General features: G+C 46.9%; 1 protein-coding gene across 1 annotated transcript; it reads left to right on the top strand.

Moving 5' to 3' along the window:
- Nucleotides 1-3,680: 3,680 nt before the first annotated feature.
- COMMD4 (COMM domain containing 4) lies at nucleotides 3,681-9,244 on the top strand. The gene is made up of 8 exons (XM_052659792.1): nucleotides 3,681-3,755; nucleotides 7,151-7,222; nucleotides 7,434-7,499; nucleotides 7,693-7,732; nucleotides 8,018-8,137; nucleotides 8,320-8,400; nucleotides 8,707-8,883; nucleotides 8,970-9,244. The coding sequence occupies exons 1-8, from the start codon at nucleotides 3,753-3,755 to the stop codon at nucleotides 9,008-9,010; spliced, it is 600 nt and encodes a 199-aa protein (XP_052515752.1). The 5' UTR covers nucleotides 3,681-3,752; the 3' UTR covers nucleotides 9,011-9,244.
- The last annotated feature ends 9,705 nt before the right edge of the window (nucleotides 9,245-18,949 follow it).

Genomic DNA, 18,949 nt, shown 5'->3' with positions numbered 1-18,949 from the left:
TGATCCAGCCAGGGCCAACTGTTGGCAAGGTCAGGAGGCCTTCCAGACAGAGCAGCACCTGCACCCACCCCAGTTTCACAAGCTGAGCTCGCCTGGACACCCTTGGCCTGTGGTCACACCCACGCCCTCCATATTCACACCCACCATCACCTCTTGTGGGTGAGGCCCTCCCCTTCCCAATCCTGGGTGCCCATACAACTAAGGCCTGAGAGTCTGTCTGTCTGTCTCTAAAGAGAGGGGAACTCCTCAGGGCACACACCCTGCTCGACCTATCACCCTAGAGCCTGGCATAGGGAAAAAGAGCATTTGGGAAGTGAATGAATGAAGGTGGAACGAATCCCAGAGAAGGGGATTTCCTAAGGCCTTTCTCCAGCAGGTGCAGCCAGTTCCCCTTTCAGCAGCCTCCTGGGGAGGGAACCTGGTGTGAGGGGTAGGGGGCACAAAACCCAGTGTTTTTGGAAGTCAGGAGCAGCAGACTGGATGGACCCGGGGCTTGTGTGAGGCTTGGAGAGGGAGTGCAGAGCTGCTGTGGGGGCTGCAGGGAGCGGCCAGTCTCAGTGAGGTCAGTCCCTGGTTCTCGGGGTCCGCCTGGCCCACAGCTGCGGCTGTGCTGTGCAGCGTGGGGAGGCCCCGGCTGAGGGTGAAGGCACACAGGGCCTTACCTGGGACTGGCCCTTGATCCAGCCTGAGCCACTGACCCTGGGCCTGCACCCCCAGCCCCTCAGACCGCCTCAGAGAGACACTCACCTTCAATGTGGGTCTGCACGAGAGTGGCAGGTGAGAGAGAAAGGCAAGGTGAGCCTCGGCGTTAGAAGCCAAAACGTCACCTCACGGCCAGAGGCTGGACAGGACTCTCCTGATGATCTGTGGGGCAAGAGGGGGGTCTCCCACTAGCCAGGGTTTCAGAGTTCTGGCCCGGACCAATCCCTTCCTTGCTCAGGAACGTGGGCTGACCCTCCCAGTGCTGATCTGGAGCTTTCTCTCAGGCAGACAGATGAGATCCACGCTTGCCTGCTTGCCTCCACCTCCTTATGAAGCCTTCCTCTCTCCACCTGTGGGGTGTGTGGGGCTGGGATGAGCAGGTGTTCACCTGTGGGCTTCTGACTCCGCTGCCCCAGGTGGGTCTGGAGAGCCTGGTCTATACGCAATGTTCCAGCACCCTTCACTAGCCACCTGGCCATCTTTTGTTACTGGGGACTATCTCATGCCTTGAAGGCTGTTTAGCAGTGTTCCTGGCCTCTGCCTTCTGTCCTCTGGACGCCAGCATTCTATAGTTGTGACCACTAAAAATATCTTCAGACATTATCAAATATCCCCTCGGAAGGGAAAACCACCCCCAGTTGAGATGCCCAGGCCATAGCACCTCTAGGATAATGTTGGGTGATAATGAGAGTGCATTACTGCTCCTGACTGTAAGGGGATACATCTAGTATTAGAATATAGTATCTGTGTACTCCTGTCCAGGGCTAGTATACCAGTATACTGTATCAAAGTTTAATTTGCAAAAAAGTGAAACACATGACTTTCATACAAGTGGAGGAAAGCATGTCAAATATTTAATTAATGAGGGAACAGTAAGATGGTAAAGCTAATTCAAAGAACTTAAAATCTTTTGGCCACACGGCATGTGGGACCTTAGTTGCCAACCAGGGACCCAACCAACGCCCCCTGCATTGGCAGCACAGAGTCTTAAACTTTGGACCACCAGTAAGGTCCCCAAGGAACATTTTGAGAAGTTTTTTTTAATTGAAGGATAATTGCTTTACAGAATTTTGTTGGTTTCTGCCATACATCAACATGAATCAGCCATAGGTATACATATTTCCCCTCCCCCTGAACCTCCTTCCCATCTCCCTCCCCACCCTACCCCTCTTGGTTGATATACAGTCCCTGTCTGAGTTTCCTGAGTCACACAGCAAATTCCCATTGGCTATCTATTTCACAGAGGGTAATGTCAGTTTCCATGTTACTCTCTCCATACATCTCACCCTCTCCTTCCTCCCCCCATCCCCTCGTGTCCTCAAGTCTGTTTCCTATGTCTGTGTTGAGAAATATTTCTAGTGCATTTCTAGTGCAAAGGCATTTCAAAGTGTGTGCTGAGACAAAACCCTGATAATTACATATGGGGCAATAAAATTGTAATCTTTGGGGTTATCTTTTCTACTGGACAGAAAATCACGAGTTAACATGTAATTTCTCAGGTACATTTTCCTATATTAGTGGCTTTCAAAGTGTAGTCCCCAAACTGGAAATCTCAGCAGACCAAGGAACCTGTTGGAAATGCAAAATTTCAGGTCTCATTCCAGAGCTAAGTAATTAGAGAAACTCTGGGGGTGGAGCCTAGTACTGTTGTAACAAGCCCAGCAGGTGATTCTTAAACACTCTAAAAGTTTGATAACTACTGGTCTAAATAGTCAAATAATCTCTGTTTGTGAAACAAATCTGTGAGACAATACTCCAGTATGACATTAAAAGGACGTGCCATCTGCCTCTTGCCTTATTTCCACATTTAAATAAATCGTCTGTTTGATGTTTCCTGTTTTGTCTTTCAAATACCCTATCAACTTAGGACAGTTTTCATGTTACTAATTTTTTTTCTTTTTAATAATGATTTCCTAAGTGTGTCAATTCATTTCTTCTTTTGGAACTATTCTTGTCCTCTTAAAAGAAAAAAATTTTCTGATATGGTATATTGCAACGCTATTCATTTCATTGTACTGACGTTTATGATTTTTAAAAAGATCTTTTTAAGTGTGATCAATTTTAGCAAGAATTAACTTTCCATCTCTTTCTATTTATGAAATGGTTTAATTGTCATGGACTCTATCTGTCCTTTCATAGCTTGAAAGGCTGCAACAAAAAAACAATCAGGGCCTACTGTGTAGGTGAGAGGCATAGAACTGAAGAGAGAAATCAGTTTTCCATTTCTTTTTTGGTCATTAGTTTATACTCTAGTGTATTTTTGTTGTTGCTATCTTTTGTTTGTTTTTATCTATTTAAGGGAATACTGGAAACTTAGTTTTCCTGGTCTGTTCATTACTTCAAGCTCACCAGTAAGCAGACTAATACAATTTAAAGCAAACTTTTTCTCTCCCATTAGATTAAGAAAAATTAAGATATACAGCTGATGTTGGTGAAGCTGCAAAAGCATTCTGAGCATGTCAACTCTTACAGGCTTTTTGCTATGCAACTAAAGGGATTCATCAAAATGAAATAAAATACCCAGGCACTACCAGGCACTTGAAGGAGGTATCTAAGGTACTGGTAATGTTTCCTTATTTGGGTGTTGGTTACACGGGGCGTACCGTTTATGAAAATTCATTAAGCTCTGTATTTGTACTATGTACAATTTCCTGTATGTGCATTCTATTCCAATAAAGTTTTACAAATGTATGTTTTGCCACAACCCACACCTGTATAGTAAAGGCACTGCTTACAGATCGGAAACATGGAAACGACCTGAATACCACTGCAGAAAGGAAGGCCTCCTCTGCCTTAAAGAGAACAAATTAAACGGCTTCCACTTCCTCTTCCTGCTGCTTTGGTTCTGTTTTCAGTTAATCTGGGGGTTGGCGCTGGTCCTTCCCGGGGAAAGGTTCTGGGGACTGACTCCGTGTTTCGCTCCCGTGACGCTAGGCGACTGGCTCCCGCCTTGATCCCAGGAAGCCCCGCCCCAGCGTCACGTGACGGCTGCATCAGCTGACTCGGCGCGACCGGAAGGTGAAAGTCCTGGGCGCGGGCTTCCTGGAGCAATGGTGAGGGATGAGGGTTGATACGAGGCTGTGGTTGCTGAGGGCGGGCATGGTAGGAGCCCCAAATTCCCCCGCCGCTGCTGCGGGAAGGAAATGGGAAATCTGCCTGGGCCGCGGAGCAGACACTTAGGTGCGGTCGTTAAAGCCGAGGGTCTGGTAAAGGAAAAGCCTCCCTCCGTCCTCCTCCAGCAGGGCGGGACGGCAGGCTTGGAGTGTCTTGACTGGAAGGAAGGGCCCGAACTCTCGGGGGCAGGAGCTGGGGCTTGTCTCTCCAGGCCTTTCTCTGCCCCTGAGTAGGACGTCCCGAAGGCGGGCCTCCCAGCCTTCCTGTAGAACTTGGAGGAAAACTTACTCACAATTTCGCTCAGTCTTCTGCATTGTTAGGAAATCCCTTTGCTCTTCCCAGAGGCAGAAAGGAGTATATACGGGGTGGAAACTTCTCCACTTATCCATTCCTTCATTCCTTTAACAGATTATGAGTGCCTACTGTATACCGGGACTGTGCCAGGCACTAGCACTTGGGCTGCAGGAGGGAAGGGCAGAGTTGGAGGCTTGCCAATTAAAATGGGCAGTCATAGTTAAGACCTGAGCCGGGAGGGACTAAACTCACCTTGTGCATAGTGCCAGAAGGCTTCCCAAGGATGACATCACCTGAGGGCCTGGGAGCCGGGAAGAAAGCTTGCTGGGGCAGAAAGAAAGCAGCTAGTGTACCAGGAATTGGGAGGCATGGAAGGGGGCTGGTGGGAGGCTGTATCTTCAGATAGGGGACAGCATTCAAAGACTTCAGGTGAGTGAGAGCTCGGAACGGTAGGAATGAATGCATTTCATCACCTGGAAGAGTAGAAACTAGAGGCTAGTGAACGATGAGGCTCGACAGATAAGCAAAGACCACAGCTTGCTGGGTCTTGAGAGGAGTTTGGACTTTTAAGAAAGGACGGCAGGGAAATGAGGAAGAGCCTTTCAGCTGATTTGTTGAGAAAGGGAGAGGGGAACAGCCTGGGGCAGCAGACACTCCCCCACCCAGGAGGTGGTAGTGACTTGAGAGAGAGTGGAGATAGAAGTGGAGGAGATCAGTGGGGCTCAGAGACTAAATGCAAGAGGGAGAAGGGAGAGGGAGGGAGCTGGGTTTGGTTCCCAGGTACTGGTGCTCAGTGGTGGTGGGACAGGTAGGGGCAGGTTTCAGAGGGAAGAGAACCAGTCACTGTGATACATGTTTAGTGAGGCCTCTAAGCACCCAGGTGCACCAGGTAGGAGACAGTCTGGATTTAAGGGTCTGGAGTTCAGAAATCTACAATACGATGGCAGTTATAAATTTGGGAGTCATCAGCAAGATGATCTGTCTCAGCCACAGTGTGAGTTCAGAAGAAAGGGCCTAGGACAGAACCTAGAGAAATGCTGGTATTTTAAGAAATTACACAAGGAACACATTCTTATGGTAAAAATGTAAATAATACATAGATGGTAGAAGTCAGAGAAAGTCCAGAGATGATAAAATAGTCCAGCGGGTAGAAGTCAGGGGCCCATAAACTTAGGAAAATACTATATCTCAATTTTCACTAACTTCAAACTGAAATTTAATATTTCCTCCAGTTGTGAATGTTGGCAACAGACCTCAGTATTATTAGCAGCACCTCTGACTTTGTCACTAATAGAAATCAGATATTTGCATGTCACAGCTGTTGGCGTTATTTACACATTTATGCTCATTTCCAAATCACTTTCATCACTTGAATTGAAACATATGTCACGTCACCGATTGGTTTTGAATATTTTGATAACTTTTTTTTTCCCCTGCCACACCATGTGGCTTGAGGAATCTCTGTTCCCTGATCAGGGATTGAACTGAGGGCCACAGCAGTGAAAGCCCAGGGTCCTAACCACTAGGCAACCAGGGAACTACCTATTTTGATAACTTTTAATTAGTATCTTTCATGTGTGGTTTTTCCTATGTACTTTATTCATTTGAAAACATTGTTTTGAGAGAGGCCTGTAAGCTTTCACCAGATGCCTAATGAGTCCATGCCACAAAACAGTTAAAAATCCCTGAAGTAGGGAAAGAAGCCCCAGACTTTCCTTAACACCCCACCACCTCACCAGCGGTCCCAGCGCCTTGCCTCAGGGTAATGACAGCAGGCAGTCTGCTGAGATCACCATTGGGGGGCTGGGGGTGGGGAGGGGTGAGCCAGCAAATGAGACGGAGGCCAGGCCCGAGGGAGAAATCCGGAAGAGTATGTTGCTTCAAGAAGGATGGGTTTGTGTCCGCTGTTGTGGATGAGCTAAGGAAGAGGAAGACTAGGTTTAGTGACAAAAGTCATTTGTGACCATGGCCAGAGGACTTCACTGGGGTCACATGTGATCAAGGGGGTGGCAGGCCAGAAAGGCGGTCTGGAGGTGGCAGGGTCATGGAGCAGGTCTGAAGTGAACAGTGAACAGTGGGCAGAGTAGACAACATGGAGTTAATAGGGCTGCCTTGAGGGCCTGACAGAATCAGGAGAATGTGGATTCATTGTGTCTCCAGTTTGCAGGTTTTGTCCCCAAAATCTGAAAGCAGTGCAGGTAGAGGCATGAAGAGATGAACATGTACATTGTGTGCGTTAGAGCTTTGCTGCAGAAACAGGGCAAAGGACAGTGGATCAGGCGGGTGGAGGATATTATCAATATGTGGTTGACTGGGTGGGTTTGCATTCTAACAGAAGAGAGACCTTGGATAAATAATAAAATGTGATATGTGGTGTGATAAACGCTGTGGAGATCAAAAAGGAAGGAGCTAGAACATGATGGTGAAGAGCTGTTTAAACTGCTTCTTTGAGCTAAAGTCAACATAAATCATGCATGTGTAAATGTATGGTTCAATAAGTTTTGACGGGTATGCTCATGAAAACATTACCATGATCAAGATAATGAATACATCTGCTGACCTTCCCAAACTACCTTGTGTGAGGGGCTATTTAAGAAAGCAAATAGTCACAGAAAGCCCATCAGAAGAGGTGTCATTTGGGCAGAGACCTGAGTGAAATGAGAGAGCAAGCCACGTTTAATTTCCAGTAGAAGCAACAGGGAGCCCAGTATAGCTGGAGCTGGAGGGGGAAAGGAAGAGCAGGTGAGGGGCATGTGTTCCGTGCGGCACCCCCAGCGCTTACAGTGGGTTCTCCCACAGAGCAGGCACCCAGGCATGTCCGTAGAACAGGTGCATGCCTGGGACACGCATCAGAACAAGGTTTGGTGGCAGGAAGAGTCAGGGAGAGTGTTCTCTAAACAGCCTAGTAGTAGGGGAGAACAAGTGGCCAGAGTTCATCCATCTTGGCAGGGAGCAGGGACCCTGAGGAGCTAGCGCGGGAGACACCTGAGCGTATGTCAGCCCACCCTCCAGCCTGACCACCTGCCTCACTCTCTTGCAGAGGTTCCGATTCTGTGGTGACCTGGACTGTCCTGACTGGGTCCTGGCAGAGATCAGCACGCTGGCCAAGATTGTTGAGTGCACGGGATCTTGGGGGTGGGGGACAGGGAGGGATTGCACCTGGGGGCTCTTGGGTGGGTGGAGGGTGGTGAGGTCACTCTTGAGTTGGGGTCTCAGCCCTCTTGGGCCATTCTCACATGCTGTGTGACTGATCATGTGGCCAGCCCCTCAGCATGCCTGTGTGAAGTGGGTCAGTCTGACTGATATAAGGCCTCCCCCTCCAGTCCTCTGTGAAGCTGAGGCTGCTGTGTGGCCAGGTGCTGAAGGACCTTCTGGGAGAGGGGATTGACGTGAGTACAGGACCCTGCCCACCATGGTCCCATGACCCGGTGACCCCACTGCCCTGAAAGTGCACCAGACCTAGGGGGGTGGGTGATCAGCTCCCACCCTCCCTGGATACCTCGTGTCCTTACCACAGGGTCCACGCGAGGGGGTTGGTGAGTAGGGGACCAGCCCCGCCCTGAGAGCCTCCTTTCTTCACAGTATGAGAAGATCTTGAAGCTCACCATGGACGCCAGGTTTGGTGAGCACCCCACTGGCTCCACAGACCTTTGGGTGACCCTGGGTACTTGGCCTGGGGCCTGGCACAAAGGCCCCTCCTCCCAGCCTCCTCTGACCCGCTGGCCCCAGCGGAGGAGATAAGGGAGGAAAGGCCCTGCCACCCCAGGGCCTCCACCAGCTCCTGGTGGGGCAGTGGCAGTGCTCGTGGCTTTAGGAGGCCTGGGGACTCTGAGCTGAAGATAGTGGGGCCACAGGAGGTGTTTGGGGCCGCAGTGACACCCCCCACTCCACCCATGGCTCCCCCCAGAGTCAGGCGATGTGAAGGCCACGGTGGCGGTGCTGAGTTTCATCCTCTCCAGTGCGGCCAAGCACAACGTGGATGGCGAGTCCTTGTCCAGCGAGCTGCAGCAGCTGGGGCTGCCCAAAGGTACGGGGATGAGGGCAGGCAGGAGGGTGACCTGTAGGCCGAGGAGTGCTGGGCAGAGGTCAGGCTGTGTGACCCTGGGACACACCTTGCCTTCTCTGGGCCAGGAGCCTGAGACCTGCTCTCTGAGCCACCTAAGCCTGAGCCCCCATCTGCTAGCTCAGGGGACCTCCTTTCGTCCCCAGAGCACGCGGCCAGCCTCTGTCGCTGCTACGAGGAGAAGCAGAGCTCCCTGCAGGCGCGCCTGCGGGCCTGCAGCTTGCGGGGTGAGTGCAGGGTGGGCCTGGGTTGGGTCTGGGCTTCATTCTGGAAGGTGCCTGTGGTTTGGAAGGTGTTTGTTCAGAAAGGATACTTAACCACGTCGTGTCAAGCAGTCACAGGCTGGGATTCCTGGCTCCTGCCCAGGTTTCTCTCCTCTGAGACCTTCCCTGGGTAATCTGACTTCTTGGGTCAGAGGGATGAGAGCTTCTCAAAGGCCACAGAGCCCTGGAGGGTTCAGGGTTGAGCCGGGGTGAGGGCTTGGGCCGCCTGGCTCCTCGGCCTGTGACCTCAAGCCCCTCTCGGTCTCACAGTGAACAGGCTGGTAGGCGTGGGCTGGCGGGTGGACTACACCCTGAGCTCTAGCCTGCTGCGCACCGTGGAAGAGCCTTTGGTCCACCTGCGGCTGGAGGTGGCCGCTGCCCCAGGTGGCCCGGTCCAGCCTGTTGCCATGTCCCTCTCAGCAGACAAGTTCAAGGTCTTCCTGGCAGGTGAGGCTCGGCTGTATCGGGAGGGTAAGGGGCGCCCTGAGGTCCTGCCTAACTGCTGCCTGCCTGCCTGCCTCTCCCCACTGCAGACTTAAAGCAGGCCCAAACCCTGATGAACTCCGTGGGCTGAGAAGAAGAGCACAGGGCCCCATGTGGCGCTGCCCTCGAACTTCTCAGTAGGGGGCGGCCCCAGCTCCAGGACCCTGAGGGTCTGGTCTCCTGGATCTCTGGCTTCCTAGGTGACCACCTGAGAATCCAGCCTGGGATCCTGAGAACACTTCCAGCATTGCCTTCCCTCCCCTGTGAAAGGCACTTATCAATGGTTTTCCAGAGAAGGGAGAATAAACAGAAGTGTGCAAAGTGTAAAGAAGTGTGCGTGATTTCTTTAGAGTTCAGATCAGAGGTTTTCGTGACAGAGACCAAGTGATACGCTGACCTATGGTACATTTTCTTTTCTCAGCTGCTGACTGAGGCTGGTCAGGGGTGAGGCAGAAGGAGGACCAAAACGAGACAGCTTGTCTGTAGACAGGAGAATCAGGGCTCCAGCTCCTGGTCCTAGGATGCTCTTGGCTCTGCCCTCTCTGTGCTGGCCTTGTCTTGAAGCTGGCAGCAGGTAGGTGGCCCCAACACCAGATGCCCCAAGTAGCGAAAGGAGAAAAGCCCTTGCCTCTGTGTCATCTCTAGGAAGAGAGAGGGCCCATGCCTGAACCACTCATTGGCAAGGGGAATGGGATAATGGGCTGGATGATTGTGGCCCCACCCTTAAATTCCTATGTCCAAGCCCCAACCCCAGTGAGAGGGTTTTAGGAGGTGGGGCCTCCGGGAAGTAATTAGGTTCAAATGAAGAAGTCATGAGACCTGCATGATGGGATTAGTGCTCTTATAAAAAAGGAAGACAGACTCTCGCTGTAAACATGTACGGAGGAAAGGCCATATAAGAACAGCAAGAAGACAGCTGTCCAGCAAAGCAGGAGAGAGCCTCGCCAAGACCTGATTCTGACTTGAACGTGGACTTCGCAGTCTCTGGAACTGTGAGAAATAGATGTCTGCTATTTAACCCACCCAGTCCATGGTATTTTGTTATAGCAGCCTGAACAGACTAAGACAAAGGGCTTCCCAGGACTGTCTTAGGCCATCCAGGGCCGTTTGTAGAAAAGACTGATCCCAGGTCTAGGGCAGGGAGAGTATAGGGGGAGCCTAGAACATCTCAGGGTCCAAAAGTGAAAGTGAAGCCACTCAGTCGTGTCCGACTCTTTGACTATCAGGCATGGACTGTAGCCTATCAGGCTCCTCGGTCCATGGGATTTTCCAGGCAAGAATACTGGAGTGGGTTGCCATTTCCTTTTCCAGGGGATCTTCCTGACCCAGGGATCAAACCCAGTTTCTCCCACATTGTAGGCAGACGCTTTTACCATCTGAGCCACCAGGGAAATCTCAGGGTCCAAGGAAACTATCAAAAATGAGTCATGGCAACAGGAGCCAGCTTGACACACTGGCTAAAGATGGGACAATTTAAAGAGATAAGGCCTGACTCCCCTCCTGGCTTGTGCTTCTGGAGAAATGGAACAGATGGGCTTTTCTCTGTTCCTCCCACTAAGTGCAGCTAAAAACCTTGGACATTTTTTATAAAACATAAGACTACGAAAGGCGATGAGACAGCAGACTGGCTAGGATCCTCAAGACCTGAAGAACAAAACAGCAGAAAGTGCCTTAGATTTTCTTTTTGTTTCATGTATCCCAGGCTGAGTGATGGAGAAGCTGACCGCCTAGAAACACCAACACACAAAGGGAGCCCCGACAAAAGCCTGCTTTCCCTAAGCAGTAGACAAGGAGAAGGACAGCCGGGCAGCACAGAAAAGTTAGAGGCAATAAGGGCTGTCCTCTGGCCACACCCTATAGAACCGCAGTCCCCCTTCCACCCATGCCTACAAAGGCTGAGTGGGAGCTTAGACCCTACCCAAGCTGGCAGGAGGTGGCATAGCCCTTCCCCCACTAGCACCATGTCAGAGAAGTCCTGCTAAAAGAGAAGATTTAAACACGATCCAGTCTCACAATACCCAAAATGTTTAGAATTCAATTTTTAAAAACCATTGTACCAAGAACCAACAAAATTTCAACTCAAAAAAAGACAAACGCCAACACTAGAATGTCTCAGATGTTACAAGTCTATGCTAAGGATTTTAAAGCAGCCATCCTAAAAATGCCTCAAGTCTCAGCAGAGAAATAGAGGATAGAAAGAACAAGATAAACCTTTTAGAACCGAAAACTACAATAGCCCAAGTAAAAATCTCAATGGGTGAACTTAATAACAGAAAAAAGAATCAGTGGATTTGAGGATAATAGAAATTACCCAGTCTAAACAACAGAGGGAAGATAACTTGGAAAACAACAAGAACAAAAAAATAAATAAAAGAGAGCCTCAAGGACCTGTAGGACTATTAACACAAGATCTAGTGCTTGTGGTGTCAGAGTCCCAGAAGGTAAGAAGCAGGAGGGTAGAGCAGAGAAGAACCCAAAGAAATAATGACTAACGTTTTCCAGAACATGGCAAAGGACACAAATGTATAGAGCTGAGAAGCTGAATGAACTCCACACAGGTTGAATCTAAAGAAATTTATGTCAAGATACATCATAATCAAACTTCTGAGAACTAAAGAAAAACATCCTGAAAGCAGCAAGACAGAGATGACACCTTACATATTGGCAGAAACAATTCAAATGACTGAATAGCGCATCAGAAGCCGCAGAGCCCAAAGACAACAAACACAGCACGTTTCAGGCCCTGAAAGACAAGAAATGTCAGCCCAGAATTCTGTATTCAGAGAAAGTCACCTCAAGAGTAAAGGACAAGGGACTTCCCTGGGGGTCCAGTGCAGGGGGCCCGAGTTCCATCCCTGGTCAAGGAACTAGACCCCACGTGCCGCAACTAAGAGTTCCCAGGATACATCTAAAGATCCCACATGGGGACTTCCCTGGTGGTCCAGTAGTTGAGAGTCCACCTGCCAATGCAGGGGACATGGGTTCGATTCCAGGTCTGGGAAATTCCCACACGTTGCAGGAAAATTGGGACTGTGTGTCACAATTACTGAGTCCGCAAGTGGCAACTACTGAAGCCCACCATCTGGAGCCTGTGCTCCACAACAAGAGAAGCCACTGCAACGAGAAGCCTGCACACTGAAAAGAAAGCCCAGACAGCAGCGAAGACCCAGCACAGCCAGAAATAGATAGATAATAAAAATTAAAGATCCCACGTGCCACAGCTAAAGATCCCACATGGGACAACTAAAGATCCTGCATGCTGCAAGTAAAACCTAGCATAGCCAAAGAAATATATATATATATATATATATATATATATATAAAGAGTAAAGGGTGAGTAAAAGAATGAAATTAGAACATTTCTCATACCATAAAAAAAATCAAAATGGATTAAAGACCTAAATGTAAGGCCAGATATGATAAAACTTGAAGAAAACATAGGCAGAATACTCTGACATAAATTGTAGCAATTTGGGGGGAGGGATTTTTTTTCTTCCTAAGGCAAAGGAAACATAAGAAAAATTTTAAAAATGGCATATAATTAAACTTAAGCGCTTTGGCACAGCAAAGGAAACCACCGACAAAAAAGTCTACACAATGGGAGAAAATAATTGCAAATGATATGACTGGTAAGGGATTAATATCCAAAATATATAAATGCACCCAGAACTCAATATCAAAGGAAACAACCCGACTGAAAAATGAGCAGAAAACTTGAATAATCATTTTTCCAAAGAAGACATAGGAATGGCCAACCGGCAATGAAAAGATGCTCAGCATCGCTAATTATTAAAGAAATGCAAATCACAACCGCAATGAGATATCACCTCCCACCTGTCGGAATGGCTATTACCGAAAAGACTACAAATAAAAATGTTGGCAAGGATGTGGAGAAAAGGGAACCCTTGTTCATTGTTGGTAGGAATATAAATTGGTATAGTCACTGTGGAAGCTACATTGAGTTTCCTCAAAAAAATAGCAATAGAACTATCATGTAATCCAGGAATCTGACTTCTGGGTATTTATCTGCAGGAAATAAAGACACTAATTCAAAAAGATACACATACCCAATGTTCATAATATATTATACATATCACTAATCCATAAAAAATAATGAAATTTTGCTTTTTACAAAAATACAGATGGACCCAGGAGAGTTTTATGCTTAGTAAAATAAATCAGAGAAAGACAAAATATTGTATGACATCACTGACATGTAGATCCAAGAAATGAATGAATAGAAGAAAACAAACAGATCCATAGACATAGAGAATAAACTAATACCAGTGGGAAGACAGAAGAGGGGAGGAATAGACAGGAGTAGGGGATTAAGAGGTACAAACCTCTTTATTTGATGTGTAAAATAAATAAGCTTCAGGGACACATGTACAGCACAGAGGATACAGTCAATGTCTTATAATAACTTTAAATGGAGTATAACTATAAAAACATTGAATCCCTATGTTGCACATCTGAAACTAACGTAATATAAATTAACTATATTTCAATTTTTAAAAATGACAAAATTGTAAGACATTTTAAAGAGTAAAAGGGGAGAGCAAGACATTTGCAAATGAGGAATAACTAATACAATTGTCACCAGCAGTTCTAATATAAAAATAAAAAAAGGCTAAAAGGAAACCATAAATAAAAAGAGAAAATATTTGCAAATGATGTGACCAACAGGGATTAATCCCCCAAATACATAAACAACTCATGCAGCTCAATATCAAATAACCGAATCAAAAAATGGGCAAAAGATTTAAACAGACATTTCCCCAGAGACATACAGATGGCCAAAAAGCACATGAAAAGCTATGCTCAACATTGCTAATTATTAGAGAAATGCAAATCAAAACTACAGTGAGGTAGCATCTCACATCAGTCAGAATGGCCACCATCAAAAAATCTAACAATACATGCTGGAGAGGGTGTGGAGAAAAAGGAACCCTCATGCACTGTTGGTGGGAAAGTAAATTGGTACAAACACTTATGGAGAACAGTATGGTGTTTCCTTTGAAAATTAAAAACAGAGCTACACTATGATCCAGTAATCCCATTCCTGGGTGTATATCTGGAAGAAAGCATGATTTGAAAAGATACATGCGCTCCAGCACACATGGAAGCACGACTTACAATAGCCAAGATAGTGAGCAACCTAAACGTCCATTGACAGATGAGCGGATGAAGATGTGGGAGTACTACCCGGCCACAAAAATGAAGTAATGCCACTTGCAGGAGCATGGATGGACCTCGATATTATTATACTAAATGAAGTAAGTTAGACAAAGACAAGCGTCACATGATAGCACTTAGATGTGGAATCTAAAAACAGTGATACAAATGAACTTACTTACAAAGCAGAAACAGACTCACAAGCATAGAGAATACAATTTTGGTTACCAAAGGGGAAAGGGTAGGGGGCAGGGATAGATTAAGAGGTTGGGATTACCATATAAACACTACTATATAAAATAGTCAACAAGGACCTGCTGCATAGCACAGGGAACTCCATTCAATACTCTGTAATAACCCATATTGGAAAAGAATCTGAAAAAGAATGGATATATATATATATATATATATATATATATGAACCTGAATCACTTTGCTGTATACCTGAAACTAACACAACATGGTAAATCAGCTATACTCCAGTATAAAATAAAATAAAATTTAAGTCTAAAGGAGGATCTCTAAACAGAAGGAACATGATAGAAGAAATCTTGAAACATTAGGAATGAAGAATAATGGAAAGAATGAAAGCATGGGTACAGCAGACTTTCCCTCTCTCGAGCATTCTGAAATATGTTGAACATATTTGAAGCAAAATATAATACTGTTAGATGTGGTTTTCAATGTATGTACAGGAGATATTGAAAGTTGTTATAAACTAGTGAGGGAAAAAGGAGATAAGTTTTCTACACTTTACACAAATTGATAAAATGTCAATATCAGTGACCTGTGACAAGTATATACACACGTGTAATATATGTATAGAGTAATACCTACATCAACCACTTCAAAGGCTATATACAATGTAATGCACTCAATATAGTTAATTCAAACTGGAATTTTAAAAGATGTTCAAGTAGCCCATATGAGGACAAGAAAAAGAAGACAAAAGCAAAAAACAGGGAACAAAATGCAAATTAAGTGGCAGTCACAAAAAAAATTCCAAGTCTCATCAAATGTGTAATATAAGCTTGGTTATCCAGGTAGCATTCCCTCTTCTGTGTCATCACAGAATCTCCTTTCATTGCTATCATAGCACAGCATTGTAGTTTTGTATTTACTCACTTGCCTTTTACCAATCTTTCTTAAGAATAGAAATTGTATTTACCTGTTTGTATACCCCATCTAGTCAAGGCTATGGTTTTTCCAGTGGTCATGTATGGATGTGAGAGTTGGACTGTGAAGAAAGCTGAGTGCTGAAGAACTGATGCTTTTGAACTATGGTGTTGGAGAAGACTCTTGAGAGTCCCTTGGACTGCAAGGAATGCAACCAGTCAATCCTAAAGGAGATCAGTCCTGAATATTCATTGGAAGGACTGATGCTGAAGCTGAAACTCCAATACTTTGGCCACCTCATGGGAAGAGTTGACTCATTGGAAAAGACTCTGATGCTGGGAGGGATTGGGGGCAGGAGGAGAAGGGGATGACAGAGGATGAGATGGCTGGATGGCATCACCGAATCGATGGACATGAGTTTGAGTGAACTCCGGAAGTTGGTGATGGATAGGGAGGCCTGGCGTGCTGCAGTTCATGGGGTTGCAAAGAGTCGGATATGACTGAGCAACTGAACTGAACTGAAAGACTAAAACAGTTCTCTTTCAATAAGTGGGGGAAAAGATAAAGATTTGGCAGGGAACAGATTTAGCTATTGAATGTAAAAAAAATATGAGTCCATAAAAGATAAACCCCCTCCCCGCAAAAAATCAACCCTAATTTGTCACCATTGGACTTTATTGCATCAAATTCTTAGTCTAAAAATTGATAATTGAAGAGAAGTGTTTCAGAATTCATCCTGTCTTTTTAGTATTTCATAATATCCAAATAACCCTAATCAATGAAATAAAAGCTCTTCTTTACAGAAGAATTCAAGTTAATGTAGAGGGAATGACAGCATTAGAAAATCACCATTTTGTAACTCCCAATTAAGTACTTGATTGAGGCAAGGATCACCAATGATAAAAAAGCCAATAGGTGAAAGATTGATGTGATGTGAAACTGGGTATTTGCATGATGCTAAAGAATAACCTCATGTAAACAACTCAATGTCCCTCAGCTGGTAAGTGGATAAACATGCTGCTGTGCCTACACAGTGGAACACTACTCGGCAATAAGGATTGATAAGCGTCACAACATAGATGGATCTCAAATGCATTATGCTATGAGGACAAAAGACACAAAAGGCTACACACTAAAGATTCCGTGTGCAGGCACACCTCGGAGATACTGCAGATTCAGTTCCACAACACGGCAGTACAGTGAGCATGGCCATAAAGCAAGTCACATGAACTTTTTGGTTTCCCAGTGCGTAGAAAAGTTTGTTTACACTGTACTGTAGTTTATTAAGTGTGCAATACATTGTGTTTAAGGGGTTCCCTGGTGGCTCAGATGGTGAAGAATATGCCTGCAATGCAGACCTGGGTTCAATCCCTGGGTCCGGAAGATCCCCTGGAGAAGGGAATGGCTGCCCACTCCAGTATTCTTGCCTGGAGGATCCCAAAGAATCCCATGGACAGAGGAGCCTGGTGGGCTACAGTCCCTGAGGTCGCAAAGAGTTGGACATGACAAGCAACTACACTAGTACTACATTTGTGTTTAAAAAGCAATGTACAAGCAGAACTAAGTAAACAGAAATCCCCCCATAGATTACTCAGTGGTCCCACGGTATGAAACATACCTTTACAACACAGAAGTCTGGCTGTCACAGCCTTACCGGTAATCAATTTCATTCCCACTAAAGTGAGACAACCAGAGGCTGGATGTCTCCTAATGTCATGCAATTTGGAGTATAGAACAACATCTAGGAGATACTGGGGCTTCCCTGATAACTCACTTGGTAAAGAATCCGCCTGCAAGGCAGGAGACCCCAGTTCGATTCCTGGGTCGTGAAGATCCCCTGGAGGGGAATAGGCTACCTACACCAGTATTCCTGGGCTTTCCTTGTGGCTTAGCTGGTAAAGAATCCACCTGCAATGTGGGAGACCTGGGTTCGATCCCTAGATTGGGACGATCCCCTGGAGAAGGAAAAGGCTACCTATTCCAGTATTCTGGCCTGGAGCATTCCATGGACAGCCCATGGGATCACAAAGAGTTGGACACGACTGAGTGACTTTCACTTCCACTTCCAAGCCTTTAGATCTAATTTCTGGTGTGCAGGGAGAACTAGAGCCAGAGGAACAAGTTAACAACACCCAAGGAAACATCAAACATATCCAGAATGTTGATGGGGCACCTCAAAGGACGCTTCAGAAAGGTAAGTATCATGAAGACCAAAAAAAGGCAAGTGAGGTGGGTAGAGGTGGGAAGGGTGGTTCCATCTAGACTGGAAGTGATTGAAGAGACGTAAAATCCTCGTTTGGTCTCTGCTTTGAACCAACTAGCTATAAAAGACATTACGGGGACAACTAGGGAAATTTCAATGTGGGGTGTATAAGATAATATTACGATGTTATGCTGGGGACTTTTCTGGTGGTCCAGAGGCTAAGACTCTGTGCTCCCAGTGCAGCGGGGGCCTGGGTTCCATCCCTGATGAGGGAACTAGATCACGGAATTAGATCCCACATGCTGCAACTAAAGAGCCACATGCTACAACTAAGACCCCCCCACAGCCAAATAAATAAACACATATTTTAAAAAAAGTTATTGTTAACTTTACTAGGTTTGGTAAAAAGTATTATCTAATGAGTTTCCCAGGTGGCGCTAGTGGTAAAGAACCCAGCCTGCCAATATAGGAGATGCAAGAGAGGCAGGTTCAGTCCCTGGGTTGGGAAGATCCCCTGAAGAAGGGTAGGGCAACCCACGCCAGTATTCTTGTCTGGAGAATCCCATGGACAGACGAGCCCAGCAGGCTAAAGTCCATAGGGTCACACAGAGTCGGACACAACTGAAGTGACTCAGCATGCATGCATGCATTGTTTAATTTACTTTAAAGTACTTTTGGCAAAAATGTAAGTGAAGTCGCTCAGTCGTGCCCGACTCTTTGCGACCCCATGGACCGTAGCCTGCACCAAGCTCCTCGGTCCATGGGATTTTCCAGGCAAGAGTACTGGAGTGGGGTGCCATTTCCTTCTCCAGGGAATCTTCCCCACCCAGGGATCAAACCCAGGTCTCCCGCATTGTAGACAGACACTTTACCGTCTGAGCCACCAGGGTAGTCCACTTTTGGCAAAATACACGAATAAACAGATGAAGGGAGAGGAAGGAGGTGTAGTATGAAGGGGGAGAATTGGCTGTGGGTCAGGCACTGAGCCTGCTGCACTTAGGGTGAAATACCAGCTCCTTATAGAGGCCTCCAGAGGTCAGAAGACACCGGCCCTTGCTCATGTGTCCGTCCTCCCCTCTCAGCACTCCCCCTAGCCACCTCCCTAGCAGTTCCTTCCACCTGCCCTACAGACTGGTCTCCTCTCTTCTCCAGATGGCTCCTTCTGAGGTTTCAGCCTAAATGTCACCGCAGAGACCTTTCCCCACATCGGAAGTAGGTTCCGCTTCTCCGCCCCTGCTTTTGGTTGCCGGGCTGCACTCTACCACCCGCGGTGACGGTGTTTATGTGTTCTGTCTGACTAGCGCTGAAACGTAAGGCCACCACCGGGTCCCCAGAGCCTGCACTGATCGCGCACCTGTTCGCGCCCTGAGCCCAGCTGTAAGTGTCTCTATTTCGAGAAGTTGCTGATGTTTACCGCTGGGACTGCCCACCCGGTCCTGGACTTAGCCGCGTGGCTTCTCACAGTCAGAGTCGGCAGCAACCCAGGACCTCAGACCTGACCCCGGAACCCGCTGGCGCCGGGCAGCGGGAACCAGG

This window comes from Budorcas taxicolor, chromosome 21 (assembly GCF_023091745.1).
Source record: "Budorcas taxicolor isolate Tak-1 chromosome 21, Takin1.1, whole genome shotgun sequence".
In the NCBI taxonomy this organism is placed as follows: domain Eukaryota; kingdom Metazoa; phylum Chordata; class Mammalia; order Artiodactyla; family Bovidae; genus Budorcas; species Budorcas taxicolor.
The sequence above is the reverse complement of the archived record's forward strand: the minus strand, read 5'-3'. Positions and strand labels throughout refer to the sequence as shown.